The sequence below is a fragment of the Aotus nancymaae genome, unplaced genomic scaffold (genome assembly GCF_030222135.1).
Source record: "Aotus nancymaae isolate 86718 unplaced genomic scaffold, 86718_ANA_hifiasm-v0.15.2.pri h1tg000033l, whole genome shotgun sequence".
Taxonomy (NCBI): domain Eukaryota; kingdom Metazoa; phylum Chordata; class Mammalia; order Primates; family Aotidae; genus Aotus; species Aotus nancymaae.
This window is the reverse complement of record NW_026988447.1, coordinates 21,750,398-21,769,566: the sequence shown is the minus strand read 5'-3', so window position 1 is coordinate 21,769,566 and position 19,169 is coordinate 21,750,398. Positions and strand designations below refer to the sequence as shown.

Sequence of the window (19,169 nt, the reverse complement as noted above, 5' to 3'; positions counted from 1 at the left end):
GTGTGTGTATATATATACACACACACACACACACCCCTCTTTGGTGTTTTATGAAGAAGCTAAGACTTAAATTGGTGTTAAATATGTTTTTTCTGTGGGATTGTTGTATCTGTGGTTTAATACTAAACCACAAGATTGAGCCATATGACTGCTTTGAATTAATATGAATTACATAAGCAATTATCATTATTATTTTGAGATAGAGTCTTGCTCTGTCACTCAGGCTGGGGTGCAGTGATATGATCTCAGCTCACTGCAACCTTTTTCTCCTGGACGTAAGTGATCCCGCCACCTCAGCCTCCCAAGTAGCTGGAACCACAGGTGCGCACCACAACACCCGACTAATTTTTTGTATTTTTGTTAGAGATGGGATTTCACCATGTTGCCCAGGCCGGTCTCAAACTTTCGGCCTCAAGAGATCTGTCTGCCTTGGCCTCCCAAAGTTCTGGGATTACTGGCATGAGCCACTGCACCTAGCCAGCAATTATTTTTTAATAATTAGGCAAATATCCTTCTTTCATTCTGTCCTTCTTCCTTCTCTTCCCTTCCCTCACGCTGACCAGGCTACAGTTTCTTCTTTTACGTAATGAAGGATTATTTTGCAGAATGAGGTGGAGTTAGATGCTCTAAAGTCCCGCTGTTTCTCTATAACTCTCCTTCTTACTCATTTGTCATCTACCTATCTAAACATTTTCTTTTATGGCTTAATAGCTTATAAGTGGACACAAATATTTTGTCCACTCATTTGGTAATCTGATTTCTCACCAGAGAGTTGTCATGTTTAAATTACAGCTTTGGTCAGAAAAGGCTGTACAGTGACCAAAGTTATAGCAGGTTAGGACTCTTAGCTTAAGATCTAGAATGCGAAGCTCTGCTGACTCCCCAGAAGTTTACTACTCCAGACTGAGGAATTCATTCCATAGATTGTCTTAGTCCACCCACAGGAGTTAATGTGTGGCATAGAGGGGCAAGATTTGGGAAAGGCTCAAACACAAACTGATATTCAACCAACAATATAGAGTCTCTGAACAAATGAAGGCAGGAGATACCAACAAAATTATATTATGCCTTTTCACTCTCTTCTTGAAACATAATCAATCATTGAATTAGCTTTTATTTTACCATGTGCATGTATTACCTTTTAGAAAGCACTAAAAACAGTTGTTAAACTTTTAAAAGTGTAAGGACAGTAGGATAATTATTGAGGGGCCAAATTCTCCCAGGAGATTTGAATTACTTGAGAGCTTTTTCCTCTACTTCTAATCTCCACACTAAAGTGTTTAATATAACGAGACAGTAAATATATGTAGTCTGTAGAATCTGAGTTATTCTCCTGACGAAACGGTAGAGATTGAGTCTCTGCAGCCCAGCACCCCTGACAAATACTGAACTCCTAGTTGTTAGATGCTGCTATTCTCACTAGGATTTGAGATATGCATAGTCTCTGCCTGAGTAAGCAGGGATGCAGTGTGACCTAGAGGAGGGAGATCCGGGAAAGGCTCAGCGTGGAACTGAGATTCAACCACCAATAGCATCTCTTAGCAAATGAAGACAAAAGATGCAAACACATGTAAGTTCAGAGTCTGCTGACAATGGAAGGCAGCCAGGTGAAACCCGTTCACGTGGATCTTCAAGGGAGTCGGGTGTTTCTTCGAGTTGCCATCAGCATTTCTTCTTTTCTAGAATGTAAAGTTAGATTCAGTTTGTGTGTAACTAGGGCTCTATCTGTCTCCAGAGAAGGTGAAATGCTTTGCAAATTATAAATATTTCTTCCTTTCTGAAAAAAAACAAAACAAAACTGACAATGTGAGGTTTTCAAAACTGCATTTTACAAAACAAGAACTGTGCATTTACTTTATAATTTCAAATTCTGTGTTTTCCATTTTTGGTTAATCTGTAATTAACTGTGGCTCTCAACTCATCAGATTTCCTACAGTCCTTTTCATCTTTTCTCCAACCTTTATGATAAACAATTAATGATCTATACATTATGTAAATACCCTTCTGAAATTCAGTACCCAAGGAAAAATCCATTTTTAAAGAGAGGGATTCTGAATAATAACCACCCCTTGTTTTGAAAATATAGGTTTTCACAAAACAGCATTTGTAAAAGCAGGTCCACTTCTATAGAACGTGTGACAAGTATCTAGCAGATGTCATTACTGCAAAGTACTCCCTTCAAAACCCTTACATTTGCACTTCCTCTGGATTTGCCGCTTTTATGGAAGAGCCCACCATGGCAACACACGCTTTGCTTCTCAAAGTGTGGTCTGCAAGGCTTTACCAGATGGTCTCCTTCAGAGTAAATGCTTTCAATATGATAATGTTTATATTTCTGTTTCTGGCATGCACTAATAATTTTCTCATGATAGTTAATAAAAAACAGATTATTTCATTTCTATCTCATAAAACCCAGTACCTTTCCTCTCATTCTATCTGATGAGGGTTATTTTTCCCATTGGTGAGGCGGCAGCGAGCGTGGGCAGGATTATGGAGCTGCCACCTTCTCCACGGCTGAAGTGGTGTGCAGCCTAGAGTTTGAGGTCACTCCTCCTCACAAAGGTCAGGCTTGCAATGCATTAGAAAAGGTCAGTTTGTCAGGGTAACATGAGATCAGGGCTCCAATATAAACAATCTCTTTGAAGCTTCAAGGTTTACCTTTTAGCTCTAATATTCTGGAATTTACTGACTGAATCTGGGCTCTCTGGCCACATCCATCATGTTTTCTTAGAGGCTGATCATATTCCCTTCTAATCCTTCATTTTTGCAGACTTGAATACTTACTTTATAACTCTTGCCACAGCAGAGGGGTGAGGGGTAGGGCCACTTGTCATCCCTTGACCTCTTTTTTTCCTTTTTTAACTTTTTTGGACTCTTTGTATTTAGGAGAAGCGGTACTAAATTTTTTCTGTGTAGCCCTGTTTTCCTGTGGATGTGTTTGGCTAACAGAAACTGGTCCTGGTGGGCAGCAATAGTAGGGATGGTATGAAGACGGATGGCCTACACTTCAAAGGAGGACTTGATAAAAAAAGATATGGAAAATTGGTTTGGAATGTGACTGGATATTATAATGCCACTAGTTTACTCTTCTTCAAAGGAATGTGAAGAAGGGAATGTTTTGGAAAAGGTTAGTTTTCCCTTAGAAAGAAGGAAAGATTTGGGGTCTTTTCGCAAAAGCTAGGATGCATTAACTTTTCTTTTCTTTTCTTTCCTTCTGTTTTCTTTTCTTTTGAGACAGAGTCTTACTCTGTTACCCAGCCGGGAGTGCAGTGGCTCACTGCAAACTCCGCCTCACAGACTCAGGTGATTCTCCTACCTAGCCTCCTGAGTAGCTGGGATTACAGGCACCTGCCACCATGCCAGGCCAATTATTTATTTATTTATTTATTTATTTATATTTTTTTTAGTAGAGACTGAGTTTCACCATGTTGGCCAGGCTGGTCTCAAACTCCTGACTTCAAGTGATCCACCCACCTCGGCCTCTCAAAATGCTGGGATTACAGGCATGAGCCACTGTGCTTGGCTGCATTAATTTTATTTCTTTCAGTACTGAACTCAATAGAAGGGTAGACTTTTCTCTTTGTTGCCAGCGTCTCACCATCTACACATTCTTTAACCAACTGGAATTTAGCTTGCACTCCTAACCTGTCATTGAATCTGCATCCTTAAAGATAACTAAGGGCCTTCAAATTGATAAAGGCTATGAGATTTCAGCCTCACTCCACTCATCCTTCTGTGCAATTTCACATAACATCTCTCTGTTCTTGGCTTTTCTAGCAATGTGGTGCTTCTCTCCAACTTCTCTGTTTCTTCTCGTTCTGTGTTGACACCTCCTCCTTTTTCTTCTCCTCCTTAAAGTCACTCCCTTAAAGACATCTCCTAAGTTCTGTCATTGGTGCCTCTGTTGTTGCTGGTTGTTGCTGCTGCTGTTGCTTCCATGATGTTCCCACCCTCTTCACTGTCTTCAAATATCGTCTTTGTTCCAAGTCTCTTCCTGAACTTTCTTCTGAGTTTTGGAATACATTTTCAGTCTTCTATACAAGAGCGTTTCATCTAGACAGGAAACTACTGTGATCTACCTGGTGAGGATGCAAAGAACCTACACAAGGATGTTAAGAGTGGAAAAGACAGGAGAGAGTCATAAAAATATTTGGCAGATAAAATAAACAGAGCTCTTTGATGGATGAACTATCCAAAGAGCAAGAGGAAGAAAAAGAAGTGGGAGAGCTAAAAGGGGACAAAGCTGACCCCAAGGTTGATAGTTTAGGTAAGTTGGAGGATAGGTGTGCCCTTATTGGAGCAAGAAATACATGGTAAGGGTCAGATTTAAGGGAGAAGAAGATGACTTCAATTTAGGACATTTGGAACATACCTCATCTATCTGCCTTTTTTGCCTTTGAGTCTTCCTTTCTGTCTTAGTCTGTTTTGTGTTTCTGTAACAAAATGCCTGAGACTCTATCATTTATAATAAATAGAAATTTATTTGGCTCGTGGTTCTGAAGGCTGGAGAGTCTCAGATCAAGAGGCCAGCATCCTGTGAAGGCTTTCTTGCTGCATCATCCCATGGCAGAAGTTGGGAGGGCAAGGGAACGCATAAGAGAGAGAAGGGGACGCGGGTTCAACTCATCTTTTTATGAAGATCTTGCTCCTGGGATAACAAAGCCACACCTGTGATAATGGTATTAATCCATTTCTGAGGGCAAAGACCACATGAGCTAATCACCTCTTAAAGGTAGTATCTCTCAACATAGCTGCATTAGGGATTAAGTTTTCTACACATGAACTTTGGGAGATTCAAACCATAGGACTTTCTTAGTGCTGCTAGAATTATCTTCCTAAAATGCAGGTCCAATTCATGCTATTTGCCTTAAAATTTTTTTGCTAGCTCTTACTAACTACAGAGTAGTTTAGGCATTCAGTCTCTTTGACGGGGATTTGAAGCCCTACACAAGCTGTCTTTGTTTGGTTTCATTGTAATCTTCTAGCACAACAGAATCCACCAAGCAATTTCTCACCTTCTTGCCTTTGCTCAAGCTGTTCTCTCAATCTGGAATGCCCTCCCCAATTTTTCTGTCTATGGAAATCCCACTCATTCTTTAGATTGCAGCTTGCATGCTACATCCTCCATAAAGCCTCCTCCCACCACAGTTAGAATCTGTCATTCTTTATTCAATATTTTCACAGCAATTTATGTGTATTTTTCTTTGTATTATAATTCATATGCTCAGATGTGCGTTTCTTCTATTGGTTGGTAAACTCCTTAAAACTGGGACATATATCTTAGTTATCTCCATTCCTTATCAGCTGCCAACACATGACTTTCCATATATTTGTTGCTCATTAAATAATAAATGAAAAGGAGAGGAAGACATTGATCATGGTTAGGGTAGAAGGGGAATCGGGGAGAGAGAGATGGTTGGTAAGGTAGGCTGGGTCTTTCTTTAGAACATGTTCAACTGGGATGGAAACTTTGGGTTGTGAAGAACAGGGACGGAGAATAATGATGAGGGAAGTGATGGATTACGGGTAATGTGAAAGGCTCGTATTTAAACACAGGATCCTATGACACAAAATCATGCATGTACACGTTTAGCTTCTTATCCACAGACAGATAAACCAAATTGTAAAGTCCTTCAGCAGGCGATTACTCTGCCCATTTAATTGTAACCACAACTCTGGAATATTTCACTATTGCTGCTCCTATGTCTATTGTCTCATGCCATAAAGAGATGGGACCTTGAATAATAGTGTGGTGATGATCCATTGCTATGCCCATTTATTTAATTGTAGAAAAGGTGGGCAAGGAGGACTTCTGATTAAAAGATTTCTTTGGCCCTTAATTTTTATTTTCATCAATCTGGTTTTATATTAAATAGTACAAAAAATGAAAAATATTGTCTTTAAAAATTATTTATTTTGGTGGGTACACAGTAGGTATATATATTTATGGGGTACATGACATATTTTGATACAGCATGCAAGGCATAACAATCACATCAGGGTAAATGGGGTACCCATCACCCAAGCATTTATCCTTTGTGTTACAAACAATCCAGTTATACTCTTTTAGTTATTATAAAATGTACAATTAGATTATCATTGACTATAAGACACACTGTTGTGCTATCAAATACTAGGTCTTATTCATTCTTTCTATAACCATCCCCACTTCCCCCTAACCCCCTACAGTTCTTCCCAGACTCTGGTAATCATCATTCTACTCTTTATCTTCATGAGTTCACTTGTTTTAACTTTTAGATACCACAAATATGTGAGAACATGTCAAATTTATCTTTCTGTGCCTGGCTCATTTCACTTAACAATCTCCAATTCCATTTATGTTGTTGCAAATGACTGAATCTCGTTCTTCTTTATAGCTGAATAGTACTCCATTGTGTATATTTACCACATTTTCTTCATTAATTCATCTGTTGATGGACACTTAGATTGCTTCCAAATCTTGGTTATAGTGAACAGTACTGCAAGCAACGTGGAAGTGCTGATACCTCTTCAATATACTGATTTCCTTTCCTTTGGGTATATACCTAGCAATGAGATTGCTGGATCATACAGTAGCTCTATTTTCAGTTTTTTGAGGAACCTTTAAATTGTTCTCCATGGTGGTTGTACTAATTTACATTCCCACCAACATTGTACTAGGGTTCTTTTTTTCCACATCCTCACCAGCATGTATTATTGCCTGTCTTTTGGATAAAAGCCATTTAAACTTGGGTGAGATGATATCTCATTGTAGTTTTGGTTTGCATTTCTCTGATGATCAATGATCAGCTTTTCATAAACCTGTTTGCCATTTGTATGTCTTCTTTTGAGAAATAGGTATTCAAATTTTTTGCCCATTTAAAAATCAGATTATTAGAATTTTTTTCTTTAGAGTTGTTTGAATTCCTTATCTATTCTGATTACTATTCCCTTGTCAGATGGGTAGTTTGCAAATATTTTCTCCTAATCTGTGGGTCAGCTCTTCACTTTGTTTATTTTCTTTGGTGTGGAGATTTTAACTTGATGTGATCCTATTTGCCCATATTTGCTTTGGGTTGCCTGTGCTTGTGGAATATGACTCAATAAAACTTTGCCAACTTCAGTGTCTTGGACAGTTTTCCCAATGTTTTCTTTTAGTTTCATATTTTGATGTCTTAGATACAAGTCTTTAATCCATTTTTATTTGATTTTTGTATATAGTGAGAAATAAGGGTCTAGTTTTATTCTTCTGCATATAGATATCTAGTTTTCCCAGTGCCATTTATTGAAGAGACTGTCTTTTCCCCCAAGGTAAGTTCTTGGCACTTTTATCAAAAATGAGCTCACTGTAGATGTCTGGATTTGCTTCTGGGTTCTCTATTCTGTTCCATTGTTCTATAGGTCTCTTTTTATGTCAGTACTGTACTGTTTTGGTTACTACAGCTCTGTAATATAATTTGAAGTCAGGTAATGTAATTCCTCCAGTTTTGTTCTTTTTGTTTAGGATAGCTTTGACTATTCTGGGTCTTTTGTGGTTCTATGTACATTTTCGGATTATGTTTTCTATTTCTTTGAAGAATGTCGTTGGTATTTTGGTAAGGATTGCATTGAATCTGTACATTGCTTTGCCTAGTATGGACATTTTAACAATATTGATTCTTGCAATCCACGAACACGGAATATCTTTCTTTTTTCTGTCCTCTTCAGTTTCTTGCATCGGTGTTGTATTATTTCATTGTAGAGATCTTTCTCTTCTTTGATTAATTTCTAGGTGTCTTATTTGATTTGTAGCTGTTATAAATGGGGATCCCTTTTAAAATTTCTTTTTCAGACTGCTGTTGGTATATAGAAATGCTACTGACTTTTGTACGTTGATTTTGTATGCTGCAGTTTTACTGAATTTATCAGTTCTAATAGTTTTTTGATGAAGTCTTTAGGTTTTCTCAAATATAAGGTCTTATCATCTGCAAACAAGGATAGTTTGACTTCTTTCTTTCCAATGTGGATGCCTTTTCTTTCTCTTGTCTGATTGCTGTAGCTATGGCTTCCAGGACTATGTTGCATGACAGTGGTGAGAGTAGGCATCCTTGTTGTGTTCCATATCTTAGAGGAAAGGTGACTTTTTCCACTAGTGATATGATTTAGTTTCTTTTTATTTTATTTTTATTTTGTGTGTATCTGTTTTTTGGTTTGAGGTTACGATGAGACTTGAAAATACTATCTTATCACCCATTATTTTAAGTTGATAACAACTTAACACTGTTAGCCTAAAAAAACCAAACAAGCAAACAGAAAACTAATAAAGACTCTATGCCTTAATGTCATCTCCCACTTTTTAACTTTTTATTGTTTCTATTTGTATCTTATATGTTATCTATGTCTTGAAAAGTTGTTGTTGTTATTATTTATGATTGGTTCATCTTTTAGTCTTTCTGTTTAAGATGAGAGTTGTTTACACACCAGTTACAGTTATAATACGCTGTTTTTTTTCATGTATTTATGTTTGTGTACCTTCAGATGATGATATTTTTTATTGCTCATTGACATCCTTTTTTTTTTTTTCCTGAAAAGAACTCTCTTTAGCATTTCTTGTAGGACAGTTCCATTGTTAATGAAGTCCCTCAGGTTTTTTTTGTATGGGAAAAATCTTTATTTCTCTTTCATGTTTGAAGGATATTTTCACCAGACACACTATTCTAGGGTAAAAGGGTTTTTTTTTCCTTCGGCTCTTTAAATATGTCATGCCACTCTCTCCTGGCCCATAAGGTTTCCACTGAAAAGTCTGCTGCCAAACATATCGGAGCTGCATTGTATGTTACTTGTTTCTTTTCTCTTGCTGCTTTTAGGATCCATTCTTTATCTGTGACCTTCAGGAGTTTGATTATTAAATGCTTTGAGGTAGTCTTCTTTGGATTAAATTCGCTTGGTGTTCTATAACCTTCTTGTACTTGAATGTTAGTATCGTCCCATAGGTTTGGGAAGTTCTGTGTTATTTTCCCTTTGAATAACCTTTCTACCCCTATCTATTTCTCTGCCTCTTCTTTAAGGCCAACAACTCTTAGATTTGCCCTTTGAGGCTTTTTTCTAGATCTTGTAGGAATGTTTTATTCTTTTTTATTTTGTCTTCTCTGTGTATTTTCCAATACCCTGTCTTCAAGCTCAACAATTCCTTCTGCTTGATCAATTCTGTTATTAAGAGATTTTGCTGCATTCTTCAGTATGTCAATCACACTTTTTCAGCTCCAGAATTTCTGCTTGATTCTTTTTATTTTCATCTCTTGCTAGATTTGTCTGACAGAATTCTGATTTCCTTCTCTGTATTATCTTGAATGTATTTGAGTTTCCTCAAAGCAACTATTTTGAATTCTTTGCCTTAAAAGTCACATATCTCTATTTCTATAGGATTGATCTTTGGTGCCTTATTTAGTTCATTTGGTGGGGTCATGTTTTCCTGGATGATCTTGATGCTAGTAAAACAACTGCTAGTTGTGTGTCAAAGATGAGAAGAAACAGGCAAAACCCCTATACTGAATATTTTAATTTTTAATTATTTGTTGTGAGTACAACTACTCTTTGTCCAGCCCCATCTTCCTGAGGAAGTTATATGTTCCTGAGGGAGTTATATGCACAGAAAAGATGCCAGACAAATGTAATCTTTTTATTCCTAGTTGGAGTATGGCTCACAACACCTTTCATGATAAGTCTGAACCTAGGAGAGCCACTGAGATGCCTTTTCACTTGGGCTTGAGGCTTCCTGCTAAGGCCTGGGTGGTAACTTCTTCCTATCAGCCCTGTTTTGATTATCATGTGGCTTTCCTAGGTCAAGGAAGCTATGGGGGAAGGCAGTGCACAACTTTCTCCCATGGATTCTCCCTAAAAAGTCCTAGAAGAGCTACATCCCATCAGAGAAATAAAAAAACACACCCCCAATATGAGAGAAATCTAAAGAGACGCTGCTACATGAATGAGAAGGCTCTGCCTGCCTCTTGATGTGCCGACTCCTCCATTTCTTAGCATCGTGGCACAATGCTGTCCATAGCTCTGCCGAAGCCCATCAGTCCTTCTCAGGAGTGAGGGGCCAGGAGTGGAGGGGAAATGCTTTGAGCTAACCCAGCAGGGTGGGTGGGTAATCAACCTTGACCTAGAGGCTAAAGACCTGGCAACATTCACACCAAATACGATCATTTTATTGGACACCTCTTGTTTTGCACCTCACAGACTCACCTCATTCTACTTTTTGCTGTAGCAACCAGCTCTGGTCAGATGTCATTGACAGGACCTCCTCTCGGCTTCAAGCAATTGGGGTGGGAAATGGAGGGAATAGAGTTGGAGAGATGAAGGTGGGCAGGGCAAAGCCTCACCATCCATCTGGCAAACCCCTAACTCATCAAACCAGATCAAACAGTTCAGCAAAATACGTTTAAGCCACCCTCAAGATGGCTGCAGGCAATCCAGGCATGGAGATTTAGCTTTAATCAGAAGAGAAAAACTTAAAGCTGGTCGCTCATGGGTGGCTCATGCTGGTAATCCCAGCATTTTGGGAGGCCAAGGTTGGAGGATCACTTGAGATCAGGAGTTTAAGAACAGCCTGGCCAACATGGTGAAACCCCGCCTCTACTAAAAAAAATACAAAAATTAGCTGGGTGTGGTGGCAGGCACCTGTAATCCCAGCAACTCAGGAAGCTGAGGCAGGAGAATTGCTTGAACCCATGAGGTGGAGGTTGCAGTGAGCCAAGATCATGCCACTGTATTCCAGCCTGGGCAACAGAATTGAGACTCTGCCTCAAAAAAAAAAAAAAAGAAAGAAAGAAAAGAAAGAAAGAAAAACATGTAATGTGAGCAGAACAATCTTTTTAGTCATTTTTTTTTCCCTTCACTGAGCCTGTTGTGGCTTGAAAATGTTGAGGTGCCATTTTTGCTGTAACTGCCTTATAAGGATTCTGCCTTGCAACCATCTCTCTTTCAAAAAGCTTTTTCTTGTTTACAACAAGTTGTAGAACCATGGTTGATTATATGTTATATTAGAAGTAGGAAGGGGGCCTCTTAGAGATCATTTAGTTCAGCGTCTCTTTTCATAAGATGCTTAATGGTATGTCATAATCACACCCCTCGTTTGTGTCTGAGTCAGGTTTGTAACTCAGGTAGTCTGACTCCATGGTAATGTCCCTTGTGGTTGGCAAAAGTTATAAGTAATCCAAATTTTCTCACTATACAGGGTCAAAAAACACCTGTAGGGAGTTGTGTAGAGGGAATTGATTTTGAAGTGTGAATTGAGGTAGATTCTCTGCTCCGGGTTTATAATTCTACTGAAAACCAAGAATTATAAACTAATACTTAGCTGTATGAGAAAGGAATTCCAGGGAGATATAGCAATTGGTTTTTCTTTTCCCTTTTTATCCTCCTATCAATGTGAGCAGGATCTGCATTTTCCTGTTTTACAGATTCAACTACAAAGGAAGAATGATGAACTGAAGCTCTACAACTTCATAAAGAAGAGGACTTGATTAATAAATAACCTGACAGCTTTCAGATGTTGCACAAGGAAAAGCAGGGTGCCCCAATTTCTGGGAGTCACTGCACTTCACTTACCCTGGGGCCTGTTTTACAGGCATTTTCCTGCTTAGTTAATTGTAGTTATTCCCAAAATAAACCTCATTTTATGTGGCACTCTTCTATTCTGAGGCAATGATGTAAGCAAGAATATTGGCTGGAGTATCTTGAATATCTGTGATAGATGGCTCCTTAGAATGAATCCTAAATCTCCAAGGGACCTATTTTATCTTGTGATTTTGCTCACAGGTTCTAAGCTACTGCTGGGCAGGGTTCCAGTTCTATATTCTCTGTCTTCTGGAAGCACTGATGAAATCACTCAGCGGCTACCGCTTCCATCTCACTAGGCACCTCTTGGCTCTCCTTCATCCCCACAGACTGAAAGCACAGTGACTAATGTGTCTTCCCCCTCAAATTATTCACAAACCCCACATGACCTTTGGCAGGCAGGGGTTCTACTGTGATGCTTCTGATTGTGGGTAAGGGGACATATGTGCTCACTATGGCTTGCTATTTCTCCTTGCTCCCTCGAGACCAGTGAGGCAGCTCTGTTAAATGGTCAGGCATAGTTTCTTGGTGGCCCCCAAACAATCCATCGGCAATGGATATATTACAGAAAACATGGCTTTGAGTCTTAGCTTAAACTCTATTTATGTAGCATGACAATAGGAAAAATCTCTAATTGTACTTGAATTAAAATTCAAACAAAGGCTCCATGACTGGCTTGAAGATGCCCAGGTCCAAGTGCCATGTTTTCCAGGGAAGTCAAGATGGGAGAGGATGTGGTCTGTTCTGTCATGGACAGTTCTGTTTCCAGACCATTTCTCAAAGTCACTGGAGGCCCATTCTGGGGAAATGATTACTAAACTGTTGATTATTTTCTTTGTATTGCTGGCTATTCCCAACCACAGGGAAAATATGAGGTAGCTGTGGAGTTTAAGAAAAAAAAATGTGTACAAAAATGAGAAGCCACGCCTGCCTGCAGCACTAGCAAAAATCAAAGACGTCTGGTTTATATGAATATTTCCAATAAACACCAGACACCCAAAACAAAATTAGTATTGGAACCAAATTAAAGAATTTGACTCAATTACCTAAAAAATAGCTATTGGATGAAAAAATAAAGGATAAAATAGTGTCTAATTACTGACTGGCCATTTTCAAAGTGGCTTCTCCTACATTATCCCATTTTTAAAAAAGTAAATTTGATCTTTTTAAATGTTAGAGTGAAGTGGTTCACAATTGCTTGAAATAAGCAAAGGACATTATATTTATACGCATGCAAATTACAAACCAGGCAAAACAGTCTCTTCTGCTGCTTTATATATTTTTGTCAACCATCATGGATTCATGGAAAGGTCTCAAATAGAACAAAATGGATTTTAAAAAATTGTTTGAACTTAGCATGTTTTTCATTTCATTCTCGCTCTGTCTTTGGTCTCACTTTCTTTCTCTGTTACCTTCCCTTGAATGGTGAACTATTACTTGCATTTGGATAGATCATTATTTAGTTTGCCAAACATACCATTTTTCCGCTCATTAAAATCTCATAGTTGCTCAGCTTCATTAAGATAAATGGAATTATTCATCTGTTTTCCCCCCTTTGGCTATGGGGTCAACAAAATGATGTAAAGCAGGAGAGGACAGGGCTGGTGAACACTTTTAAATGTCACTAAGTAATTTTAGGAAGGAGCTGGCCTACCACTGTCCTGAATGTTGGATATGCTCTCAACCTTAATGCCCATTAATGATGTACATAATAACAGTTTGTATTGTAACCATGGCTGTTCAACACTTGAATTTTGTGACAGTTATAACCGGGAGTGGACATTTCTGAAATCTGATTAACATACACTGAGAAGTAAAAAACCGGAACAAAGCAAGACAAACAAGACCCTGAGCCTAACAAGCAGTCAAGGATGGCAAACCAAAAAAGAAAAAGAAACAAGAGTATAGCCAACCTTTTTTTTTTAATTAGAGTATATTATACTTTCAAACTGGATACACTAGAAATTGGCAATGCAACATAAGATGCAAAGGAATATACCAGTTACTGTCAAAATGACCCTGTACAGCCTTGTAATGCAAAAAGCTTTATACAATACAAATTTTCAGTAATGTACACAAACCTTGACAGTATGATCATCTGAACATAATATGAAGAGTTAAAAAAAGGACAGAAGAAAGAAAGTGCTGAGAACCCTAACTGCATTACTATATGGAAAAATAAGCTAGCTTTCACTGAAGAATGCATAGTGAAAACAACTGAAGTTAGTTGGTAGGTGAATTTCTCAAAGATGTTAGTGTTTTACACGGAAAGGATATCTATGGAATACATCCTTCCCTGAGTATCAACTGCAAACCAAATTCAGGGGTACATATTTTCTAGGGTGGAGTCTGAAAAATGCTGTAGATTTTTTTCTTTATTAATAACAATAATAATATAAAAAGTCAAACAAACTCCCAACACACCTGTTCTCACTCAGAAAACTTTTATAATTTACCAGAAAGATTGATGACTCTTTCCAAAGTGCTAAAAAAGTTGCCCAATTATATTAAGCATTACTAAGTCATTCAAATACAAGTTCAGTGGCAAGCAGTGAAATGCATGGCATTTGAGCAGTAAACGTCTCCTTCCTTCACCCCTCTTGTTCTTGAAAGTGTCAACCCTAAGACCTCCTATTGCACAAGTGGCATGCTGTAAAACCTATAGTTGAATTGTCAGGGCCACCCTTTCAGGTTTTTAACCCACTGGTGCTTAAGTGTTATTCACCTTTTCTACCAGCCTCTGTGGGATTATAGCCCTCTTTCCTGTCATCACTGAACTTGTAATTTTGAAAACATATTATTAGCCTAGTGGCACATTCTCCATTATATGGGGATAAAGACATGACTTGAATAAAGACATGACTTGGAAAAAAAAAAAAAAAACAACAAAAAAGCCATCCCATCCATAAGCCCAGAATTCTTGGAGTGTATTGTCCATAACTATCTTTAGTGTCTTTTACTGAGACATTGACGTGGCGAGGTTGAACATCGTTTCAAACCTGGCCAAGAGCAAAGGTCTCTGCTGGAGAATGACTGAGGGTTTGGGAGCTTCCCGCCCTAGCTGGTTTGGCCTCCCTGACCCTGTGGGCATCTCCTTAGTGTAAACAGGTTTGCCAGGGCACCAAGCAGGCTCCCCATCCACAGCGGGTGACTGGCAAAGGGAGGTGTAGCACACCTGCTGGGTGTGGGGACGAGGGACTGGCATGGAGGGGACTGGGGAGAGCATGGTGTGGACAGACAGTACAGTCTTCTGGCTTCCTGTAGAACTGTAATAATTTCCAGGGAGCTTTCAGCAAAGCAAACTGACTAGAGGAAGAATATTAGGGATGCTTTTATTTTCCCCTGGTGAAACAGATTTAAAAAAACTCCAACTCTTAGGATAACACGATGGAAAACAGCAACACAGAAAGAACGCGTTCCTCCTGTACACCAGTTCTCCAATAGATAAATAATATATAAACTTTTATATTCCAAACTTCCCATTATGATACAAAGAACATTTCTTCCTGTTCTTTCAGCCTGTTTCATACTGGAAATTCTGTTGTTTTAAAAATACAAGCAATGAACATATTCAGCCAAAGATTTTTTTTCCTTTTTTCTTTTTAAATCACTCATTACTTTTTAAGATTAGCGAAGGGCTTTACAACCAACCCACACCTGCTTCCTGCTGCAATAAAGTGCTGCACATAAATTGCCATTTTAATGACCACAAAATAAGAGCTTTTAAATAAGTATAAAGTTAGCCTCCTAGCAGGTTACATCTACCAGGCGTTAACAAAATGGAATACAGAGTTATTAATAACATGGAGGATACCGCGATAGCCAGAGGATCAGCAAAACACAATGGAAACTTGTCAGGGGCATAAACTGAACCATAGGACTAAACAGCACCTTTTTGTTGCGTCATTATATGTCAAAGAGGTTGTGGCTAAATCTTCAAACATACAGTCTTCTCATTCCATAAAAAAGGTACATTTTCTTCCTTTTATTTTACTTTTTTTTTTCAGATGAGAAACAAAAACTAGTGCAAGACCATAGCACTGTGCAAAACTGCCGTTTCTTTTTTTTAGTCTGAGCATTTATACCCAGAATTTATCCAAACCCCTTTTAATCTCCTTGGCTGGATTTATCGACCATAATTTTTTTCACTCATACATGTCTTTTTCCTGCAAACAAATGGTAACCACTGAATTAATACATCATATATATATATAATCTGCCCTTAAAAAAATGATGCACTGTGTGTGTGTGCACCGTCCACATTTGTCTACGTGTGGGCACACACACACAAGATACACTTAAGTTCTGTGATGTTAGCTGCAGTGCTGCGAGATATTTCTTCCAGATCAGTCACTTGATTCCTCGCATCTTCATCACCAGAGAAGATCTGAGCACAGGGTCTCCAGCGCTCTGGCGGAAATCTCCAGCAGCACTGCAGATGTCTACCATTCCTTCATCGACTAAGCACCAGGCCCTACCACTCTGTAGCCGTCAAAGAGAGAGGGAAAGGTGATGAAGGAGCACAGGGAGAGACAGTTGTGGATGAACCACCCAGGAGGGAAAAGAACGTTCATCGCTGTTGAAGAAGCCAGTACAAAGAATGTGCAATAGAAATGTCACGGCACGCGACACACGGCTTTCTCTTTCAGAATCCGCAAACGCCCACGCACCCCATTCACCCAACAGAAAACCAAATGCACCGGTATACAAGCTTACAAGTGCTGATTGCTATTAAGGGCACTCTCTTCAGGGTTTAACAAGACAAGATTCCTTTCAGAGAAAAGTACGGAGAAGGGCTGAGAGTGGGAGTGGGTGGCTGGGGAGGCATGCCTCTGAAGGTAGAAGTATGCAGTAGGTCACCTCTCTGAAGATTGGATAAAGCAGCTTTCAGGTCAATGCAATAGGTATACACACAGAGCCAATTCTCTATTCCTTACTAAAGATATACAGTACACATGTTTCAGACCCATGGGGGCCTGTAGGTTTTGCAGCAACATACACCTGCTGGGGTTGTGTTTAAGTTTTGAGGGTTTTTTTTTTTTGTCTTTGTCTCTTTGTTTTTTGGTACAGAACATGGCTGCCCTTAGACAGTCTCTGCTCTTTCTCTTAGTCCGAGATAGGCGAGGAAGGAGTGTTTGGGCGAGGGGATGCTGGGAGGCGCAGTCTGAGGTCGGGGAGGGTGGAATGTGAGATCCAAGTGGTTCTTGGGGTATAACATTGTCAAGGGAATGAGATGGGCAAAATCTGAGTTCCGGTACTTGTCAAAGCGCAAAGGGGAGCCGTTGAAGGCCAAAGCCTTGAGTGCCAGGTTGGGCTCTGAGCTGCTGCCGTGGGCTGCCGACAGGGCCACGGTCTGCAGAGCCTGGGAGGCGGACATGACTGACAGGGGAGACAAGAGATTCCGGGAGCTCCCGACCACCAGGAGCGGGGCCCCGGGGCCGGCCGGTTCCTTGGGGGCTGGACACAGGCCCTTCTTGTCCTCCTCGGGGCAGTCCCCACTCTGGTGCTTCTTGACGTGGCGGCTGAAGACGAAAGGGTGTGTGGTCTTGAACAGGCACTCTTCGCAGCTGAAGGTCTGGCGTGGGGCGTGCTTCAGCTTCTTGTGCAGGTTGAGATTGTCCTTGCGCTTGCAGCTGTAGCTGCACTGGTCACAGTGGAAGGGCCGCTCCCCGGTGTGGACGCGCACGTGCTCGATGAGCTTGTTGGCGGTCTTAGACAGGTAGCCGCACTGGTCGCACTTGTAGTGGTTGCCCAGGCGGTGCTCCCGGGTGTGCGTCTCCAGCTCCAGCTGGTTGGCCTTCACCGTCTGGCAGATCCGGCACTTGTACTCCATCTTGTAGTGGGTCTTGAGGTGGCACTCCATGGCAGCGGGGCGGTTGGTGGAATAAATGCAGAATGGGCACCTGCCGGGGGAAGCAGCACAAGGGAGGTTCAACTGGGATGGTTCCGAGGCAGCCCCGCTTCTCCCCTCCTCACCAGCCTTCCCTCACACCGCCCCCCAGTGTCTGAGGCCTGCCCAGCCCAGCCCTGCTGCCTCTCAGGGGTGGAACAGCCCTTTTTGGCTCTCCCTGCTGACAGAGCAGTCCCCACTGACGAGCAGCTCTGGCGAGGGTCGCTTGGCCTATTCTGGGTCTCCTGGCCAGCACAGCCAAGGCCAGCCCTCAGGAAGGGGAGCAGAGAAAGTGCCAGGAATCAATTTCCTGGTGCTCCCCTCCAGCCCCCACCCAACCCCTCGGAGCCCTCCCCACTCCCGACCAGACAGAGCAGAGGTCTAAACCTCCTGACCTCCCCTCTAGATGGGAGCAACACAAAGAATCGACTTTTCATGCACCACACCAAGCACACGCAGAAAGGCTAAGAGGTTTTAAAGAACAGCTTATAGGGGGAGCGCTACCTCCAGCAAACAGAAAGTCACAGGGGTCAGAATCGTGCTTATTAAGGGGTTGTTAGGATGAGAAGGCCTGTGTGTGTCTCTCTATGTGAGTGTGTGCGTGTGTACATATCTATGTACTTGTAAAACATATCTCCTTATAGGACTGGCTCTTGATCAGGAAAGGAGGCTGAGGACTATGGCAGGGGCATGGGAGGAGAAGGAAGCCCACCCAAACAGCCCATCTGCTAATGAGGAAGGGAGGAGGGAGGAGACAGCTGCTATCTGGAGCTCGAAGACATTATTAGTACATGATTATGCCGTAGAAATGGTAATAATCCAACTGAATCGGAAATTCTCAGAGGGCAGGAACGAATCTTACATTTCCTCTGCATTCTCTGCAGTGCTTGGTAGAGTACTCAGCACATGGTAAGCACTCAGGACATACTGGTTCATTATTTGAGTGGTCTCTACAGGCAATTTAGGTAGATTCTGGAAGGGTGGATGCTGGTCTCAGCTCCATCACCTTATCAGGCCGGAGCTGGATACCCTAGGATGAGCCTGGGCCTCTCTGTGGCTCAGTTTCTCCATCCTTTGCAGTAAGGCTATGCTACCACCAACCCTCCTGTCTGTCCAGAGGGGCCACGAGGAGTGGTGAGGCCACGTTAACAAACTCCGCTGAGCTTCTCTTTTAGAAGCTGCCAGGCTGGAGTCAGTGGCTTAGAGAACGGTGGCGTGTTTGCTCTCTTTCCACAAAGAATGCAAATGCAAAAGTGGCTGCCTCAGCTCTTGCTTGGCTCCTGCAGGGCAGGGCCCGGGAGTGGACTGTCCTCGGAGGGTCTGGAGAGAAGTGTTCAGCAGAGCCCAACACAACCAAGTGCACCGTGCACGGCCTCCTCAGCGCCAAGCTCGCCGTTAGCCTTTGAACCTCAGCTCACAGAAGAGTGCACACGAGAGAAATATAAAGCCCATTCCCAGGTCAGGTGCACACACAACCCCTACGCCAAGCTGGGCCTTACCTAGAGGAGTCTGAAACTCACCACTGTCCTGAGCTACGGCAAAAGAAAAATAATAGTATAATCTTATTTGATCTGCATTATGAACAGGATATAGAGTACAAGCAGTTCCATCACAGAAAAGCAATTTAGACATCGGCAGTCTGTTTCATTTTAAGGACATTTCTGTGACCCACAGCTCAATCTTTCTTTCGCTGCTCAGGCAA

The 19,169-nt window shown here is 41.0% G+C and overlaps 2 protein-coding genes across 11 annotated transcripts in view; one reads left to right on the top strand and one right to left on the bottom strand.

Moving 5' to 3' along the window:
• The window catches only part of CUNH4orf51 (chromosome unknown C4orf51 homolog), a 65,183-nt gene extending 53,540 nt beyond the window's left edge, over positions 1 to 11,643 (top strand). The window contains exon 7 of the mRNA XM_012454028.2: positions 11,421 to 11,643. The gene's annotated coding sequence lies outside the window, so the exon portion shown is untranslated. The remainder of the gene's footprint in view (positions 1 to 11,420) is intronic.
• Positions 11,644 to 13,480: 1,837 nt separating this feature from the next.
• The window catches only part of ZNF827 (zinc finger protein 827), a 177,431-nt gene continuing 171,742 nt past the window's right edge, over positions 13,481 to 19,169 (bottom strand). For 2 of the 10 annotated variants that reach the window (XM_012454009.2, XM_012454008.2), the window contains exons 14-15: positions 18,967 to 18,999; positions 13,481 to 17,480 (exon numbers count right to left, since the gene is read on the bottom strand). Coding sequence is in view for 4 of the 10 variants with exons in the window: in XM_012454008.2 (XP_012309431.1) it covers positions 18,984 to 18,999 (16 nt within the window). In the remaining 6 variants the exon portion in view is untranslated. The remainder of the gene's footprint in view (positions 17,481 to 18,966; positions 19,000 to 19,169) is intronic. The other 8 variants (XM_012453999.2, XM_012454000.2, XM_012454002.2 and 5 more) reach the window with 7 other exon arrangements.